At 41.5% G+C, this 17,983-nt stretch overlaps 1 protein-coding gene across 1 annotated transcript in view; it reads right to left on the bottom strand.

Annotated features, from left to right (window-relative positions):
- kdrl (kinase insert domain receptor like) overlaps nt 1-17,983 on the bottom strand; it is a 34,291-nt gene that overhangs the window by 15,707 nt on the left and 601 nt on the right. Inside the window, exons 2-12 of the mRNA XM_061282057.1 lie at nt 12,847-12,937; nt 11,885-12,105; nt 10,995-11,122; nt 9,681-9,831; nt 9,472-9,608; nt 9,228-9,399; nt 9,037-9,157; nt 8,781-8,950; nt 5,037-5,193; nt 2,406-2,517; nt 635-743 (exon numbers count right to left, since the gene is read on the bottom strand). Of these exons, the coding sequence (XP_061138041.1) occupies nt 635-743; nt 2,406-2,517; nt 5,037-5,193; nt 8,781-8,950; nt 9,037-9,157; nt 9,228-9,399; nt 9,472-9,608; nt 9,681-9,831; nt 10,995-11,122; nt 11,885-12,105; nt 12,847-12,937 (1,569 nt within the window). The remainder of the gene's footprint in view (nt 1-634; nt 744-2,405; nt 2,518-5,036; nt 5,194-8,780; nt 8,951-9,036; nt 9,158-9,227; nt 9,400-9,471; nt 9,609-9,680; nt 9,832-10,994; nt 11,123-11,884; nt 12,106-12,846; nt 12,938-17,983) is intronic.

Genomic DNA, 17,983 nt, shown 5'->3' with positions numbered 1-17,983 from the left:
GGCATTCCACCATCCTTCATCTTCCCTACCTCTGGACCAGCGTTGAATTCCTCTTGGGAATGCTCCCATACTGGGGTCTAATAATTTGTGAGGTTTCAGCCATTTCCCCCAAAATTTCAAGTGGCATTCTCTCTTGCTCTCGCTTTCTCTTTCTTTTGCTATTTCTCTTTTTTTTTTCTCTCCTTCTTTTTTTTTATGTTGCCAATTTGAGTTTACGTTGCTCCACCAGTTCTGCAATTGATTAGTCAATGTGGAAACATTTGGAAATGCTCAGATGCATATAAAATGCAAATTCTCATAGCGGAGGCCTCGATAATAAAAAGAGAAAAAGAATGACCGTCTTGCACTGCAAAGAATGCAGTTATTCATAGCTGATTTTTTTTTTTTTTTTTTTTATGTGACATGATGGCTCAGCATGGATGTGCCTCGCTTACACCCTGAAGCTGGAACGTGGTTTCAATGAATGCCCCCCCCCTCTGGTGTTCTTTATTGCACAATGTACACTCAGCAAGCTCATCGCAGTATCATAGAATTGCAATATTGTACACTAAAATCATCTGGTATCTATTCCGTACTATTTTTTGCAGAGGCATATTCACGAAATGAAGACATCTGAGTGCGACCGACCACTTACCGCTAACAAAGAAAGGGAAGGAATGGATGCTTTTGCCCTCTTCATTCTGGGCCAAACAGGAGTAATTTCCCGACACAAAGGCTTTTCCAATTACCAGGGTGCTCAAAGTCTGAATGGAACAAAGCAATTAGAGTTAAGGGGTGAAAAAAGCCTTTTCAAATTAGTATTAACAGTGGGCACAAAAGTAAGTTGTTCATTTTTTAATTGTCAGTCTTGTAGGATTAAGGCTGAATATAATAATAATTAAAATCCCTCAAACACTAACAAGGATTTCTGTTACATCCAATATGATGTAAGCCAAGCGCAAAAAGCAGTCTGCATCTCACTGCATTGTAGTCTGAGTGGTGAGCCCACCAGACTTCCTCTTTTCCCTCGCTGGCCTTCTCGGGGAGGCGGCCCGCCTCGGAGGCCCCCCACCCCGTCGCGACCGGCGTCTAATTCACGGGTCGACACAATTTATGTGGAGTGACAGAAAGGAATTCGCCAGCAAATCCCTCGTCTTTTAAACTAGCGCTTGTTATCATTGACCCTTAGTCGTCACCCTCATAAAGCAAGCGCTTTCGGCCGCAGGTACTTGTAAACAAATGGGGCTCGGCTATTTATGACTGCTGCGTATTAGAAGGGATGCCCTGTGAAAATGGCAACATTTACAGTTACTAGCCTTGTTAAAAAAAAGAAAAGGTATTCAAATTTTCATCCACATTAAGACCAAGTCAACAAGGCTGTAATTTCAGGAGTGAGGAAAAAAATAATAATGATTCTTTCTAGTTTGAGGAATTTGTGCCCAAGTTGGACTCTGTCAAGTTTATTCTAGGGAAAGCCCCAAGCGATGCGGTCAAATCTGTTCTTGATTATGTTTGAGGTGGACGCAAACAGGAGTTGGGTCGTTTTCTTCTCTCTTGTTTGGGAATTAGTGAGGTTTTTTAAATGACATTACAGCCTGAGGGGATACAGTCTTTTGTTTCACTCATTATCTTGTTTGAATTTTTCCGACTCTTCTATAAATACGTGAACTGTATGCACACATACAAGTGAGTATAAACGTTCGCGCTTATTATGTAAATAATCTTTTACCCAACAAGGTATTTTGTTTATGTAGGACAGTATATCACTTAAGTATTTTCTTCGCTATGTGGCATCAATTTACTATTAGCATAAATGCTATTTATTTATTTATAAATTTATTTATATTTGTTGGAAAAAAAAAAAGAGTATTCTGAAAAAATTACAATAAGCAAATGTCATAGATTCAGTCTAACTATCATTATTTTTTTTTTATTCATGTCTATTTGCAATTTGTTTTCCAGATCTCCAAAGCACATTCCTATTTGGAAAATCCCATTTGTGCTTGTATAACAATTCAGTCGTTTAAAAACAATCTAAGATTTTTCAGATGAACTTGTATCACATATCTTCTGGCCACTTCTTCCAAAAGTAATACAAATAATTCCAAGTCCATAAATGAAGAGGTATTTTTTATTTATTTATTTATTATTATTTTTAGGGTCTGCCATGAATGCGCCTTTTCATGTGTTTTGGTCAGAGTTGCTCTTGTAAGAGTTACGTGTCACATTCATTGGACGCGAATTGGGAAAGATTTATTCATTTCAGATGAGGAATATGACTTTAATCTACTCCTCGTGGAAAAATTCCACTCAAATCTGTCCTTGCCATTGAATATCGTCTTGATATTGGCCAGTCGCAGCCCTCATAAAAATCCTGCAGTCACCAATTTTTCAAATGGAACAACAAACATGTGACAAAAGCATACCTTGTTTTTTCCTTGAACCACTTTAGGTTTTGTACTTAGACTTTCAATCCAGTTGCTGGCGTTTCTCTTTTCCATAACGTTGACCACCGTTGGCTCGGAGTCGATGACGCATCTGCGAGAGAGAGGCAGCAATGGCCGTAAAAGCGGCTATCATGTCACATTGCAAGTATGAAGAAAAACAAATGTACATGTGTTAAACCTTAAACGATATAACATGTATTTGTATTAAACGCTTGCCCAGATGGGATGAATTCTACGCGAGCGGTTTTGCGATTGTATTTCATTCTAATAGCCTCACAGCTGTCACCACACGGAGACTACACAGAAAGAGTGCAGTCTTGTCCTATTGAGCATCATTTCCTTGATATCCATCTTAAGCTCCACGTACTACTGACCCACTAGTAGGTTCATTATCAAAAAAACGGAAGGAACGCTCATGCAGCTTTTCTATCGACAAAATAGCTTTGATTCGCCGGCCCACCGATCCGTCGACTCCCCCCGCCCGCCATGCCAAAGCCTTCGCCGCATGCAGTGGCAAACAATCAAGCTGATGAGACGAGAGGCTGAGGAGGAAACGACGGGAGCGACAGGAAGGGCCAGGATGTGCGTCACCTCCAACAGGAAACGCCAACGTGATCTGCTCCAAGGAGATAAGGCCGATTCATAGACCTTGGCAGTCAACAGGGGATCGCTGATAACTTCTCCACCTGGCTACCCATAAAGGCAACCCCGAACCTCGCACCCCAGGGGTTAGGGATACATTTCGGCTGCTGGGCCAGAGAGGTCTGAATAAAATTAAGAGATCACTGCCAATAACAAAGGAAAAATAAGCAAGCTTGTTGTACTTGTGGCAGCGGATCACCCCTCCGTTTGACATTTGGATTTGTGAACACCATTCTGAATATTGAGAATTTTTTTTTGTAAGTTATTCATTTGGACACCCTCTCTTATATCAGCCTTGCACCGCCGTCTGTTTCCTCAGCTTTCCCCCTTCTGTCCAAAAATGAGATATGATCTTGAATGAATTTACAGTGTCAAGCGCTTGCGGGGTCAAATCTTGATAAAACAAACATTTTGCACAATTTACCACCCACTACGTGAGAGTCACTTCTCCAATCAGTGCCTGGCGTGCATTATTTCCAGTTTGCATAACCCTCACCGATAAGAAAAATTAAAGTTGAAAAACGTTTTTATTACCCCAAACAAAACTAATAACAAAAGGGCCAGGCCTAGTGAGTGACACCCAGAGCTTAGAGCCAGTTGAACTGTTTGGCTGTTTAGGTTAGTTTTGTGTGTGACTCTGTTTTCCATGCTACTTGTGTTTTTGTTTTGTATTTGTGTGTTTGTGTGAAGATGGGTGACTCTTTTTTTTTTTTTTTTTGTCCTTTCTTGTCAGGCTGGAATCACAGGTCATGAGGTCACTCACTAGGCCACACCTCATGTAAACACAAATCCCTCACATTATAAAAACCTGGTGTTCCGAAAAAATTAAACCTAATACTAAACTAGGAGTGGAATGAGGAATTCAATTATAAAAAAAAACAACTCGCGTCTAAAAACCAGTATGATCTTAATTTAAGAGTATTTCAACCTTTACCTTAAAATGATACCCCCACTAAAAATACACTTATTTCCGGGAATAAGTGCGGCGCCCCCACTTCATTCGCTGTTGTTTTTGTTAATGGTGCCGGGTCCTGATAACCCGAGGCTAATGGCCCATTGTTTTGCTGATCTTACGGCTCGCGGGTCTCCTGCTGTCACGGAGCGGCCAGGATCTCAGGGAATGTTCATCTTGTTTGTGGGTTCACTAGCAGGCTGGTATTCAGCAACAGTCACTCATCGTCCATGAAGAATTACTGGGGAATCGGCGGTAATATATCTCCCCACTGTTTCCTCTTTGGAATCCAAAGGCGCTGACCTCAAATGGGGAGGGCACCTCTCCAGGGCTACTTTTCTTTGATTAATGTGCCGTGTTCTGAGGCAATTGAGTCAGTGGAGATGTGTTGTGATTTTTTTTTTTTCTCTTAAACTGGGACTCCAGGGTGGCTCGAATGCAACTGTGAGACTCCACATAAACTAGAAAAGCTATGCGAGACCTGTACTCAAGTTTTTTCTTCACTCCAAAGTGTGGAGACATGCATTTATTCATCCATCTATCATCTGCACAGAATGGTCTGCCTCCCCAACAACAATTCTATCTATCCATTCTTTTATGCTGAACATCCCTGGATTGGTCGCTAGTCAATCACAGGGCACATGTTGAGACAGACAATCATTCAAAACCGCTATGGACAGTTTAGAGCAGTGCTCATCGATGTGCTGGCACCAGTTAGCCCCGAAGGTGTGTAGCTTGTGGAAAAAACAGCTCATCAGTGTGGGACATCGTGCTTCTCTAGGAATGTGCTATACGTTTCATTCACTTGAAAATGTAAACTATTGGCGACTGCAGTGAAGGTTTACTCTATGTTAAGGGAAACTGATGGTAATTGTCGCCGAGTTGATTTGAGGTATCATTACATTGCCTTCCACTGGTTGAAAAAGAACATAAGGGAGTTTGTTGACAGATCCCGTGAATGATTTGGTTGCAGAAAATTCCAGCGGGAAAAAGCGGCAAGAGTGATGACCATTTACCTTTTGAGGGCCTTGCCTGCGTGACAGGGTTGCCAGAGCCAGGTGATGTTTGGAACCGGTCTCCCGGAGACGGTGCAAGTTAGCTCGTGGCGCTCGTCAACCATTTTGGGCTGAATATCCACCGGGGCAAACTCTGACTCGGAAATACTTGGCTTCACTGAAGAAATAAAAGAAACAACTATTTAGAAAAATGTAGTAGTATATATATGAGCACATGAAACAAATGTGAATGCTTCTTTGTATGTGCCCTGCGATTGGCTGGCGACCAATCCAGGTTGCACTTTCCATGCTAATGCAGTGTCAGCGGGACAGTATTGCAGACATCCCCTGTTGTTATTGTGGAATCTTATAATGTCTTAATAATGAGCAACGGCAGTCATGATGAATAACCGTGAAGAAAGTGCCACTGACGCCATTTGTCCCGGAGACATTGTGCGGGGGATAAGAATGGCAAGATGATGGGGGGCAGCAGGGTCAGAGCGTGACCCCGCTGACGCACGGACGAGTGAGCCGACGTGAGCTCTTTAATCAGCAGCACACAAAGACCCTTTTCGCGTCACCTCAGACGTAGTTCTCGCAGCTGGGACAGACAACATCAAGCTCCCTTGCTGTGGTCTGCCCAGCAGCATCACTGCCGTCAACATGTTCGCTGCACTGAACGTGAAGACTTTTGCCACTTGTAATGAACAACAATCCTCCCAATTTTATGTCACTCCAATTAGTTTTAGTGATGCAACATGGGACACTATTAAAATTTCCTTCACATTTTTATCACTTTAATTTCTGTTGGATGCTAGGAAATAATTTTACATCCTCCCGTTATAAATCATGGCCGGGACCCTGTTAAGGACTATATTTGACCAATTTTATAAGCTGATGTATAACAATACAGTACATGTACATTGAAGTGTGGCATAAAAACAGACTTATTTTGATGTGTAAATAATTCATGTATAAATAATGTTATATCTATGCTCATTGACATTAACCTGTGTATTGCGATTCATATTTGTTAGCTTTGAGATCGTGGACTTAGTATGATAGTCAATTAATTGGAAAGTTTGGTTGACCGGACATTTTGTTTTTTAAAAAGTGTTTAAAGCATACCGTTTTTTTCCGTGTATAGTGCGCAAAATTTTACTAATTTATTGTCCTAAAATCCGGGGTGCGCATTATACATGGGTACAAAAAAAAAAAAAAAAAAAATTTTTTTTTTTAAATTTTTTTTTTTTTTTTTTTTTTTTTAAGTCCCAATGATCGTCACACACGCAGGGAGGCAATGGGTCCCATTTTTATAGTCTTTGGTATGGTCTTAACTAGGCTGGATGTAATTTTTTTTGTTGGCGTTGATTTCTCCGACTGCCCGTAAACGCACCACCGCGCTTCGTGCGCGCACGGGACAGCAAACGAGCAGGTGATCGAGCAAGCGTCTGATACGAGAGCATTGCGGTCGCATGGAGCGTGTTTGAAGTGAACAGCAGAGAAGAAAGGCAAAGTGTTGTGAAATAAAATGCACAGAACGGATGCGCAAGACACGTCAGCTATATAAAGAGCGAGAGTTGTTTTCTTCCTATTAGTTTCAATTCACAGTTTAATTAGCAGTTTCAATCAGCAAATAACAAAATGCGTATTACAGGTAATATTTTATTTCACAACACTTTGCCTTGTTCCTTTGGTCTCTGCTGTTCATCCTAAAACACAAAGGCGCTCTTTAAGCAATGCGACAGTGAGCGCCCGGCGCGCTGCGGTTGCGCGACCGCACCAAATTAAGCTCCCTGCGCAGTGCGCACTGAGGTCCACTTAAATTTTAGAAAGTACATCAGGACTTTAAAAATATCTTCTAAATTTCAGCGACGGCTCTGTCACAATAATCGGCCAGCCCGGTGCAGTTGGGCGGTCGGCGGCGCGCTACGGTTGAGCGTTCTCTCGCGCGCTCTCTCTCTCGCTCTCTCTCACTCTCGCACACACGCAAACCGGATATCATACGGAGGCCGCCATTACAGATGCGCAGAACGGATGAGCAAGACACGTCAGCTATATAAAGAGCGAGAGTTCAGTTCTCTACCTAAATCCGTATTACAGGTAATATTTTATTTCACAACACTTTGCCTTGTTCCTTTCTTCTCTGCTGTTCACTTCAAACACGCTCCATGCGCACGGAGCGCGGTGGTGCGTTTACGGGCAGTCGGAGAAATCAACGCCAACAAAAATAATTACATCCAGCCTAGTTAAGACTATACCAAAGACTATAAAAATGGGACCCATTGCCTCCCTGCGTGTGTGACGATCATTGGGACTTAAAAAAAAAAAAAAAAAAAAAAACAATTAAATTTTTTTTAAAAAAAAATTCATAAAAATTCGGTGCGTATTATACATGGGTACAAGCTTTTTTCCAGCATCAGCATGCCATTTTTAGGGGTGCGTACTATACATGGGGGCGCACTATACACGGAAAAAAACGGTAATTCTCCAAAGTACAGTGTGATGAAAAAGTGACCATAAGTATGCCTGGTAAATGTTTGTGTGGTTTTTTTTTGTTTGTTTGTTTCCTGACAATATTTCAAAATGATTTAGCTAACAATACTATTAGGCTAACAGTATACATGTTACTGCAAACACCAGAAATCCAGCACGCTTTGCTGCTGATTTGGAGAACTGTACAAAACGTTCGTGTCCCCTGCGAATAATGGGGGTTCACGGTAATCCCCAAAATGTTCCAGTCTTGCTTTCTATTAGCCCCATACAGGCCATGTTGACAAGATTTGTGATTATAAAAGCGACCCAGTTCTGTACAGTGTACACATGGTGAGGATGCAAACAAAGGCTGTGAACTCAGGGGGGTCTGGAGCGCTTGAGAGTGCAGAAAGGAGCCAGGCCCCATTTACACACTGCGCCAAGCCCCTTCAAAAGAGCCCCACTGATCAACAACAGCTGCCACGGCATCGACGTCGATCTCGCTCTGGAATCAACAAGCGCACAAATTCCTCTCATGCTAAAGCTACTACCTGCCATCCAATCAACCTGCCATCCCCAATAGCAAATGACGGCGCAAAAAAAAAAAGTCAAATGTTGTTATGAGAATATCGTGACATTACGCACCTGTTCCAGGAAACTAGGATGCACATAAGATGCAGTGACTCTTATGAATCAAGTGACAGAAATATTGGCATTCAAAAGCTCGCTGTCCTAGTCGAAGCAGCACATCGAGCACATGTGTTGAATTCATTTCTTTGAATCCAGTGAAGTCAAGTTCTTCTAGAGCAGTGTTGTTAAATTTATAAATACAGCTTCCCTCAGAGGGCCATTACGGCGGTTACATCAAATGAATCTTTGTGTCTCATTGTGGTACGATTGCACATACATAACAAATTGTTTACTAATTTTGAAATCGGTCTTGTTCAATTATTGTTCAAATAGCTGTAAAAACGGTAACGAAAAAAATCCCAACATTATTATTTATCACACATGCCAATTTGAAAGTTTGTTTTGCAGGCCACTCAAAATGGTATGGCGGGCCGGATCTGCCCCCCGGGCCTTGAGTTGGTTTAAATGCTTATCTAGACATATGCTTAACATGATGGCCGAGCTAAAGTGTTGTGGCTAACTTTGCTCAAAAGATCACATGCTACTCTTCGACACATGCACACCACTGAAATAAGCAGTAAATATCAATCGAGGCATTTAAAACATTCGAGAACAGTATTTTCTTTGACAGTACAGTGCACATCCCCACCCACAGCTCACCCTTGACTTGCAACGTGTAGGTCAGGTTCCGGTACAGGCGATGAGCTCGGTTGCCGAGGCTTATGGTGAAGACCCCTTCGTGTTTCTGCTGTACGTCAGAGATGATCAAGTTGTAACCGGAAATCTTGTAGCAGGAGGAATTTTTCAGGATGGGCACGCCGTCTTTATGCCTGGTAGTCAAACAAACAAATGAGTCAATTCTAGGAAAAGCAAACAAGGTTGCGGCCTACTTTTACATGATGGGACCACAACTTGCCATGTCAGCATATTCGGTGGTGGCAGAGCGTTGACCTTGGGCTCGAATACCAGCCTCTTCATGCCCTCCTTGACAACCATTGTACTCTGGTGCTTGTATGAGACGTTGAGGAAGGGGTGCTCTGAAACAAAACATGAAGGCCTAGATATAAAGAAGGACTCAAATCAAACACCGAGTCAGCACATGCTCACCATAGACGATGACTTTAGCCGTGGCATTGGAATGCTTGGTGGGTGCGACCTCAGCTCTGCAACGATACAAGCCCTTGTCCTCCATTGAGATGTTGGGCAGTACTAATGCCTTGCTCATGGTGAAAGTAAGAGTGGTGCTGTCTTTGGTCTTGTTGGTGAAATGGCGGTTGTCCTGTAGATGGAAAAATATCGCACGAGCGCTTTTAATACTATCCGAGCTGCAGTTTGACTGCGTCTTGCTTACTTTCTTTCTTGGAAAATCCCACGTAAAGTTGATTCTTTCACCATAGGTGGTCACGCCGGTGCAGTTGAGGAAGAGCGTGTCGCCAACCAACACCCTGACCCGCTCCGGGGTAACGGTGACGTTCTCGAGAAACAGTGCTGTAAATGTGGAAGGGTGACACATGTGAAACTGAGACGCAACCTTGGTCGTCGTTTATTTAACACACTCACATAGTCTCTTGGGCATGTACATGGAGGTGAACTCATGACCATTGACGACAGTGGTGCAGAGTAAAATATCGTACACGATTTCCGAGGTGTAGGGAATTGTGAAGCCCACTTTTGGGTCCCATTCATTGACAATCTTCTGTGAACTGTAAAGCTGTGAATCAAGTTACATGTTACTCATCATTTTAGCATTCAATTAGCAGATAAAACAAAATGTGATTCGAAAAAATATATACATTTTGATTTAAATTTACATGGGCTCTCTCTTATTCGATCTGTTTGCGTTTTTGCTCCTCGGTTGTGGGAAAGTTTAGAATGACCTTAATGACAATGCAAATTCTCATTTGCCCATCTGTGACGTTTCACATTAAAAGTTAGCATAAAGCTAGCTGATGTAAGACAAGATTGTTTGGTTGTACCTTTTTAGTCTACTTCTGTTTGCGTTGAAATGACTGTGGCCAGGTTGTGCGTGTTTGAATAAGTTTCAATGTGTTGAAACATTTAGCTTCTGTACCATGCATTTTCTTTATTTATTATTTATTATGTATTCTTTTTTTTGCAAATGAAGACTTCTGCGATACAAAAATGTAGCGCAGCACATGGTGGACTTGGAAAAGGATGTACGTGCTTGCTGTTGCTTGTTCAAATGCCAAAAGAAGAGGTGAGGAAAAGGGAAGGAAGCAAGGGAGGAGGGAAGGAAAGCGAGCAGGAAGGAGGAGGACCATTGATTTAGCAATGGCAGGAAGGTCACATCATTACTATCTGTTTCATCTCAGACAGCTTGTTTGTCCACAAGTGGGCACAAAGTCACGCAGTCGTAAATCAGTGCCACGAATAGCAATGCCAAGACTGGCAACTTTACAGATGAAGGAACTGAGTGGTACCAACAAGTTCAGAAGTTCACGTGAGGCCTTCATCCCTTTGGTGTCCAAGGAATATGGGATCAAAACGTAACCATCCTCAGGGTAGGTTACCTTGTTGTTTCCCGCATACAGGTTTTGTCCTGCATTTCCCGAAAGACCCAAATTTAGCCGAAGAGTCTATTCTGAGCAAAATCACTCTTGGAGCACCTTCCTGATTGTACAGGAAGCAGACCGACTGACTCCCTTAGTTTCCCCTGTCGCTTGTTGTGTATTTTTTTAAGATTGTCGTTGTGGGAACCGCAAAGAAAAAAGAAGAAACTACTGTGGGCGTAAAAGTTGCTTCTGATTGGAATCTCAATGAGTTCGTAACCCTCAATACGTTGTGTTTGCGTTATATTGCTGAGGAATACTTTAAAAAGTGAGTTTCAAGTTGTTTGTCTGTGTGTGGCCTTACCTGACTTAGTGTCACAACAGTTCTGGGGTGGGACGTGCGGCAAGGAATTACCAAACTGGTCTCATGGCGGGGGATGAACAGCACGTGAGGTGTCTGATCATGGGGCTCCACAAATGGCTGCTCTGGATCTAAGGGAGAAACCGGACCAACCGATTTGAAAGAAAGGTGGGGGGAAAAAAAATGCTTTTTTTTTTTTTTTTAAATATTTTTCAACAGTGGTTCACTCTGTATGAACAACTGAAGCTCTGCGAAAAGGCCGCGATCACCGTCTCACCTAGTCACGCGTACATGAAAAAATAATGATAATAAAATACAATCAAAATCACCATTCGGTCATTCTCTCCCAGTTCAGTAGTCACCAAACATTTTGAAACGAACTCACTTAAGTCATTATCCGTTGTTTGCAAATGTCTTGTTTTGATTTAACACTAAAGATAATGTTTTCATGAATTGAATACAAAATTAATGAATAATTGATGAGTGACGTTAAAGCATTTTCACCATTCTAAGGTTTAAAAAAATTTTTTTTTAATTTAAAAAGTCATTTATTTTGATAACCCATGACTTTACCATAAGGTTGAGAAATACACAGTGACTATTTAACACTTTGTCAAGAAGCACAATTCAACAGCGCGAGGCTCTCGACTGGCGTCATCAGATCCCAATCACCCTGTGAGAACCTCACACTCCTCTTTCAACGCAGCTCTTACATGACTTTGACAAAAACAAACGGGCAAACCTTCCAACAAAGAAAACAATTCAAGAAACGATTCTTATCCACAGTTTGGACTTGACTTTCTCATGGTGGAGAATTACCTCTGTGTATTTGACTTGCCAGTGTTAAAAAAAAAAAAGCTGTCAATCACATATGCTGATAATTAACATCTCACCTGTGACGTAGACATATGTGGACGCGACGTGGTCCGAGCCTCCTCTGGAGTAACGGCAACTGTACTCCCCCGTGTGAGTGGCGTTCAAGTTTGTGATTGTCAGTTTGCTGCAGTGCGACGCATGTCTGGAATCACACCGCTGCACTTTCATGTTCTCCCAGGAAATGACCCGTCTGGGGTCCACCAACTTTGGAAGTGTCCATTGCAGATGGCCGTGCCCCCTGGGAGTGGACGGAAACAATTGTATGTGCTTTGGAACACACACCTGAGAAAATCCACCCATCCTCTTGAAACGGACATTTCAGTGCCACAGCTGGCAATAAACGTTTTTAGTTCTGGATGGCAGAGTCAGCATCTCTCCTCGGGGGGACAGCTTTCTTTCGCTTTATTTCGAGTCATCTGATAAGGTGAACTTTCACATGGGAACGCGTTTCTTTTGAACGACGTGCTCCAGCTCACACATTCCTTCCACACAAGCGCTCACTTTTAACATTCTCATTAAAGGCATCCCAGAGGAAAATCAAACATGTCTCGCATACCACAAACGGCCTTTGCCTGTAGAATTTCGGGTCAAACAAGCTCTCGCTGCTCTTGTCCAGTGACAGAAGAGTAGAAAATATAGGACAGCTGTCCAAGCATAAGACCTTATAGGGAAGCGTTGCATTACAGAGATACTGTACATGCTCTCGGACATTCCTCACAGGCCTGCAAATGATGAAGGCTGAGAGATACGAGCAGTCCCAGCAGCTCGAAAGACTGATAAATGTTGGCCCGCCGTTGAATGTTCCAGTGTCATTCAAGCTATTTGCCCTACGGCCTTGTGTCAGCCAATTCCCCGGGGCCTTTTTGTCCTAAAACGAGTCTAAAAAAGGCAATTTCAACATTGTCCGATGACTGAGCGGGAGTCCAGTTAGACGTATTTTGCTGGATTTTCAGTGTTATTGGGATCGCTTGGCACCTACCTGCATGTGAGATGAAGAGGGTCGCCCCGGTGAAGAACGATGGAATTCTCGGAAGGCGAGATTTTCGGCCAGCGCTCTTCCGCCAAATAACCTGGAGAACACGTGCATGGACACCATCATCGTCTATTTTGAAATCATATGAAATGTTTTGAAATGTTTTGAATTTCGTAATGAAACTTTACGAAACTTTTATTCATTTCTTTCAATCAGCTCGGTTATGTTTCAGAGAGGCTGAAACAGTGGAAAGTAGCAGAATATGTATTTACAACTTTTTTTGTCATATTTGAGCCATCTTGATTGAGTAAACTATCAATATACGAGCGCCGTTAGTCTTACCCTTGAATTGTGAATAAAAATTGTTACATAATGCGACTGACACGCTTTGGCCCGTGAGTAAGCTGGTAGACCCTCATGCACACATACACCTGCAGCTACAACAGTAGACGCACATTTGCCTTGAGTTGGGTTGTTATTCGAAACAGCTGTCATGCAAAAAAAAAAGACCACAAAAAAAAATAGCTGATTGTGCCAAAGCTCGTCGTACAACCCAGGAGTGGTTTCCCTTCAAAGAAGTCATTGTTTTATTGTCCGAGGACACACGAAGGAAAAGACAGCTAAGAACGCGTGCTTTCATTTGCAGAATGGAAGATACAAATCAAGGTTCTCTGACCTTCACAAACAATGAGAGAATATACATTTCATTAGTTCATAAAAATCTGCTGTCAACTGCTTCTTGTGTTGCCTCACATTTGCATATTCAACAATAGCAGGAAATGACAAGTTTGTAAGAGCAAGTCAAACAATAATAAGGTCCTGGGAGCAAATATAAAAAAGAACACATCTGGGTTTTGTTCCGAGTAGAATGCAACACATGTAAAGAATGAGACATCTGCTTGCGTACGTAACCGAACCAAAAAAGTAACTTGACCTTGAATTGCACTCGCTCATTTCATAAAACGAGCCAATTGCCCAACGATCCATCGGAATAACTGGCTGCAGATGGATGAATCAACGGGGGCCCCTTGGGATGGCGCTAAACCCAAGAAGAAGAAAAAATAGCCTTTGGTTGACTCTCAACACTCAGCTCCCCAACTCGCATCGCAACCTGCGCCAGCCAAGGCTGACCTCCACGACGGCGCAGACACCCCTTGCAACAGCTGCGTTCCTCCGGCATATGGCCAGCAAAAAAAAAAAAAAACAAAGCCAGAAATTGCCCTTATCGTGTTGGTTCAAAGAGTCCCGAAGCTGGTTCTCATTAGGAGCCATTAGGGAAGAGGACAGGCATGCAACAAACACACAAAAGGGCAACCTAAGAGAGATGGATGACCTTTGCTTCACTTTCTGTCAATACTGCAGATGCAATCTTGGAATGTCATGATTGATAAAAGGGACAAAGATAAAAAAAAAAAGACTATAATTGTATATATTTGCCATATATTGTATATAGTTGCCATATATTGTGTATATTTGTCTTCATATGAAGATTTTATCAATGGCAAGGGGGAACTAGTGAGCTGTGACCAGAGACCTGGCAAAATGGTCGCCCCCTGAAATGGATTAAAACATTTTGCCTGTTTAATTCAAATTCCACAATGAAACAATATTCAAACCACGGTGTTTCACCTACTTGGACTGCACCGAACATATTATTACAAAGAAAATCGAGGTTGACTTCTCCTTGAAAGGCTAGCCCTGCTAACATTGTGTCTATTGGTCTATTGGCCAATGGTCATGTTTTGTATGTGTGTCCATGTTAGCTGCTATAGTTTGGAAAAGGTTCCTTTGGACTCCAGATAAGTAATACAAACCAGGGATTTTATGCCCACCCAAAAGAAAAGCGATCGATCGCTGGGCGTAAATGGTTGAGAGCCACAAACATGGCCGTTAGTTAACAGTCTGGGAAGAACTTCAGATAAACAAAGACATTGTGCCTTTGTTGATTTTGATCATACAAGAAGATAGAAGGTATACGACACCCTGGACTGATCCTTGAATGCTGTGAGAAGGTTTACAATTTGCCTAAACAGCAGTGATTTTTTTTAATTAGCATGTGTGAGTTTTACTGCAGTATAACATTTAGTGCCGTTCAAAACATAACCCAGCCTTGAAACACTAACCCAAAATTTGAAACCCTAACTACACTTAATACCTTGAAACTAGTTATTATTGTGGTTTTATTCAGCTCCTTACTTTATTTGACATCCTTGTTTTTTTGTTTTTTTTACTACTTTTTTCATGGATCTTTTTCCAAAGCTGCAAAGAGAGTGTATCATGGGAGTAGTAAGCCGAGTTATCTCCAGTAAAAGCAATTACAGCTCACCATGAGATGACTATTACTGTTAAGGGAAACACGAAGAATAGAGAATAATGTCAGGACTTCCCGTCACTCCTTTACATGTCGTCTCCAATGGCACCATCAAGGTGAATAGAACAATGCGGCCTGATGACGTTTTTGTTTCAGCATGCCACTCATTTCAAAGAGCAGACACAGAAATGGGAGTGGGTGGGGGGGCATTATTAACAAAAGAGGGAAGAGTCATTAGAGTTAGAAAAAAATGTGACCCTGATGTTTGGAGAGAAACAGTAGCAATAGGCAACAAGCATCCTGTCTCAGCCTGTCCAATGCTTAAAGGCCCGGTTACATGTGAAAAATAACTGTCTTCTAAATTTGACACACCAACAAAGAAGAGTTTTGGTAATTCATTGAATGATTAACAAAACGCTCTATATCTATATCCATCCATTGAGGACAAGTATTGGGACAACTCATGCTAGGCGCCATTTTAGCCAAAGCCTCAGACTAGTCTGTGTTTGGTGTTCTGCGTCGGCTGTTAAAAGAAAAACGAGAAAACAAGAGGTTATAAAAAGAAAGATCATACAGCCTGACAAAGCAGGGAGCTTTTACGACGTGGTGGTGAGGCGGTTTCTGGCCAAAGAAATCTCATGCCAAGTTACCTTCAGGGTGAGAGTCTCAAGACAAGCAGTCAGAAAATAAGAGGTCAATACTCAAGTTTGAACCCTGGACACTACTTCAGATCAGCAGCCAAACTGCTCAATCTGTGTTGGGTTTTTCCTTCTCCATTCAAAATGTTCTCACTTTGCCAGTGGCAAGGTTAAAACAACAGTTAGAGAGAGTTGTTTTATTAGCTCGAAAGTAGTCTTCAGAGATTTGGAGGCAAAAAAAGACAAAACATCTGGGGGTTGTGAAGGGTGTCCAAAATAAATTGGTTAAAGCTCTTAAAAGCCGAACTTAAAGGATTGTGCTTGCATCGTACATATACATAATCACCACGCAGCGGCACATAGAAGCTCCTTGAAATTGAAATCCCATGCAGGATTTATGAAGAATTTATTGCAGGGTCATCTTGGAGCAGATGCCTCAATTATCCCTTAAGAAAAGAAGCACGGAGTAATTTCTAAAGGTAAATATGACTTTGTCTCGCACCTCTTGGCACACATTCAAGTCCGGGAAATGTTTTATTTCTTTTTTTCCTATTTGTGAGCAATGAGCTTCTATTGGACTTGGACGTCCTCTCATTTTCCACTGCACAATCTCAAGTGTCCGACGAAAAAATCAAAAACATGCCAAACAGCATAGAAGCCAGCTTCTCACATTGTTATAGCAAATATTTCAGTTGAGGGAGATTCAGTTACAAACCGTGAAGCTGGATCATAAATTTATATATATATGTATATATGTGTATATATATACGTATATGTGTGTATATATATATGTATATATGTGTATATATATACGTATATGTGTGTATATATATGTGTATATGTGTGTGTATGTGTATATATATATATATATATATATATATATATATATATATATATTATTCATATATAATATATATTATTATTTTATATCTATGTATATATATATATGTGTGTGTGTGTTCTTTTTTCATTAATTAATTATTATTATGAATATTGTTTTACTATTATTATGACTCATTAATTATTAATTAGCCATCCGTTTTGTGAGCCGCTTCTCCTCCTCATGAGGTGTGCTGGAGCCTATCCCAGCGGACACCTCGAACTGGTTGCCAGACAATCTCAGTAATTATGAATTCATTCATTTTCATTCATTCTAGAATGCACAACAGACCCCAATAGTACCCCAGGCCAACTTGGGACACCCCTGGTCTACTGGAAGCAAATTATCAGGACACATCAGCATCACTGACAGTGCAGTACAATAAATTAGTCTGAGACAACCGCTCCTTCTCTAATTGCTCTAACAGTCAGTGGCTCCTCCTGTGCTACAACAATGCTCGCCTTCCCTTTCTGCTATTGTCAGTCACGGCTTGTGAGCAGCACAAGTACATCCAGGATGAATTCTTTGCTCAGGTAGCATGTCACACATCCGTGACCTTCCCTGCAGTCTGCCTGCCTTGAGCTACAACCTCCGCTTCCTCCTTGTGTCTTTCCCACGCCTTTGTGTGGACAGTGAAGGAAATGTAACAGTGTGTGGTGTAAGCTGGGAGTAGGAACACCGTTTCCTTTGTCTGGATGTGCTGTTTATTTGGAAACGCCGTGTGTGTATCTCGTTGGCCCGAATGGTGGAAGAACATCCACCTATTTTACATTCTGTATAATCAGTGGTGACATGTCCCGAGAGACAATGACAAGAAGTGGGAGATCTGGAGAGTTTGAATCCTCTTGATGACAATAGTTAAAAAACATGTTCACTTTGTGTGGAATTTGATGATTTGAAATGTTTCCAATAACAAGTGGGGCAACAGTCAATCAATATTGCATTCGCTCAAATAGCCGAGAAGATGACACATGGTTGAGTGTCACAATGCATTAAATTAATCAGCATACATTACAATGGAACAGGGCTACCTCTAGTGGATTGGAAAAGAAGTGAAAGTATGTATCTGTAAAAGTAAATCTGACGATCAAAGTCCACATTGAAGTAACATATAGAAATATGAAATATTTTGCAATGACTGTAAGATAAGACAAAAGAAAAATACGAGTCTTGCATCAGAACCGTAAAGATGTTATAGAAATGATGAATAAAGTTTTGGTGACATTATTTTTGCAAAAAAATTGATTTTTCGGTGCTAAATAGTATTTTTGGATAACTTGTAAATAATACCCAAAAGCGAATCTGCTATGCATA

This window comes from Syngnathus typhle, linkage group LG1 (assembly GCF_033458585.1).
Source record: "Syngnathus typhle isolate RoL2023-S1 ecotype Sweden linkage group LG1, RoL_Styp_1.0, whole genome shotgun sequence".
NCBI classification, from domain to species: domain Eukaryota; kingdom Metazoa; phylum Chordata; class Actinopteri; order Syngnathiformes; family Syngnathidae; genus Syngnathus; species Syngnathus typhle.
This window is presented reverse-complemented; position numbering and strand designations above follow the sequence as displayed.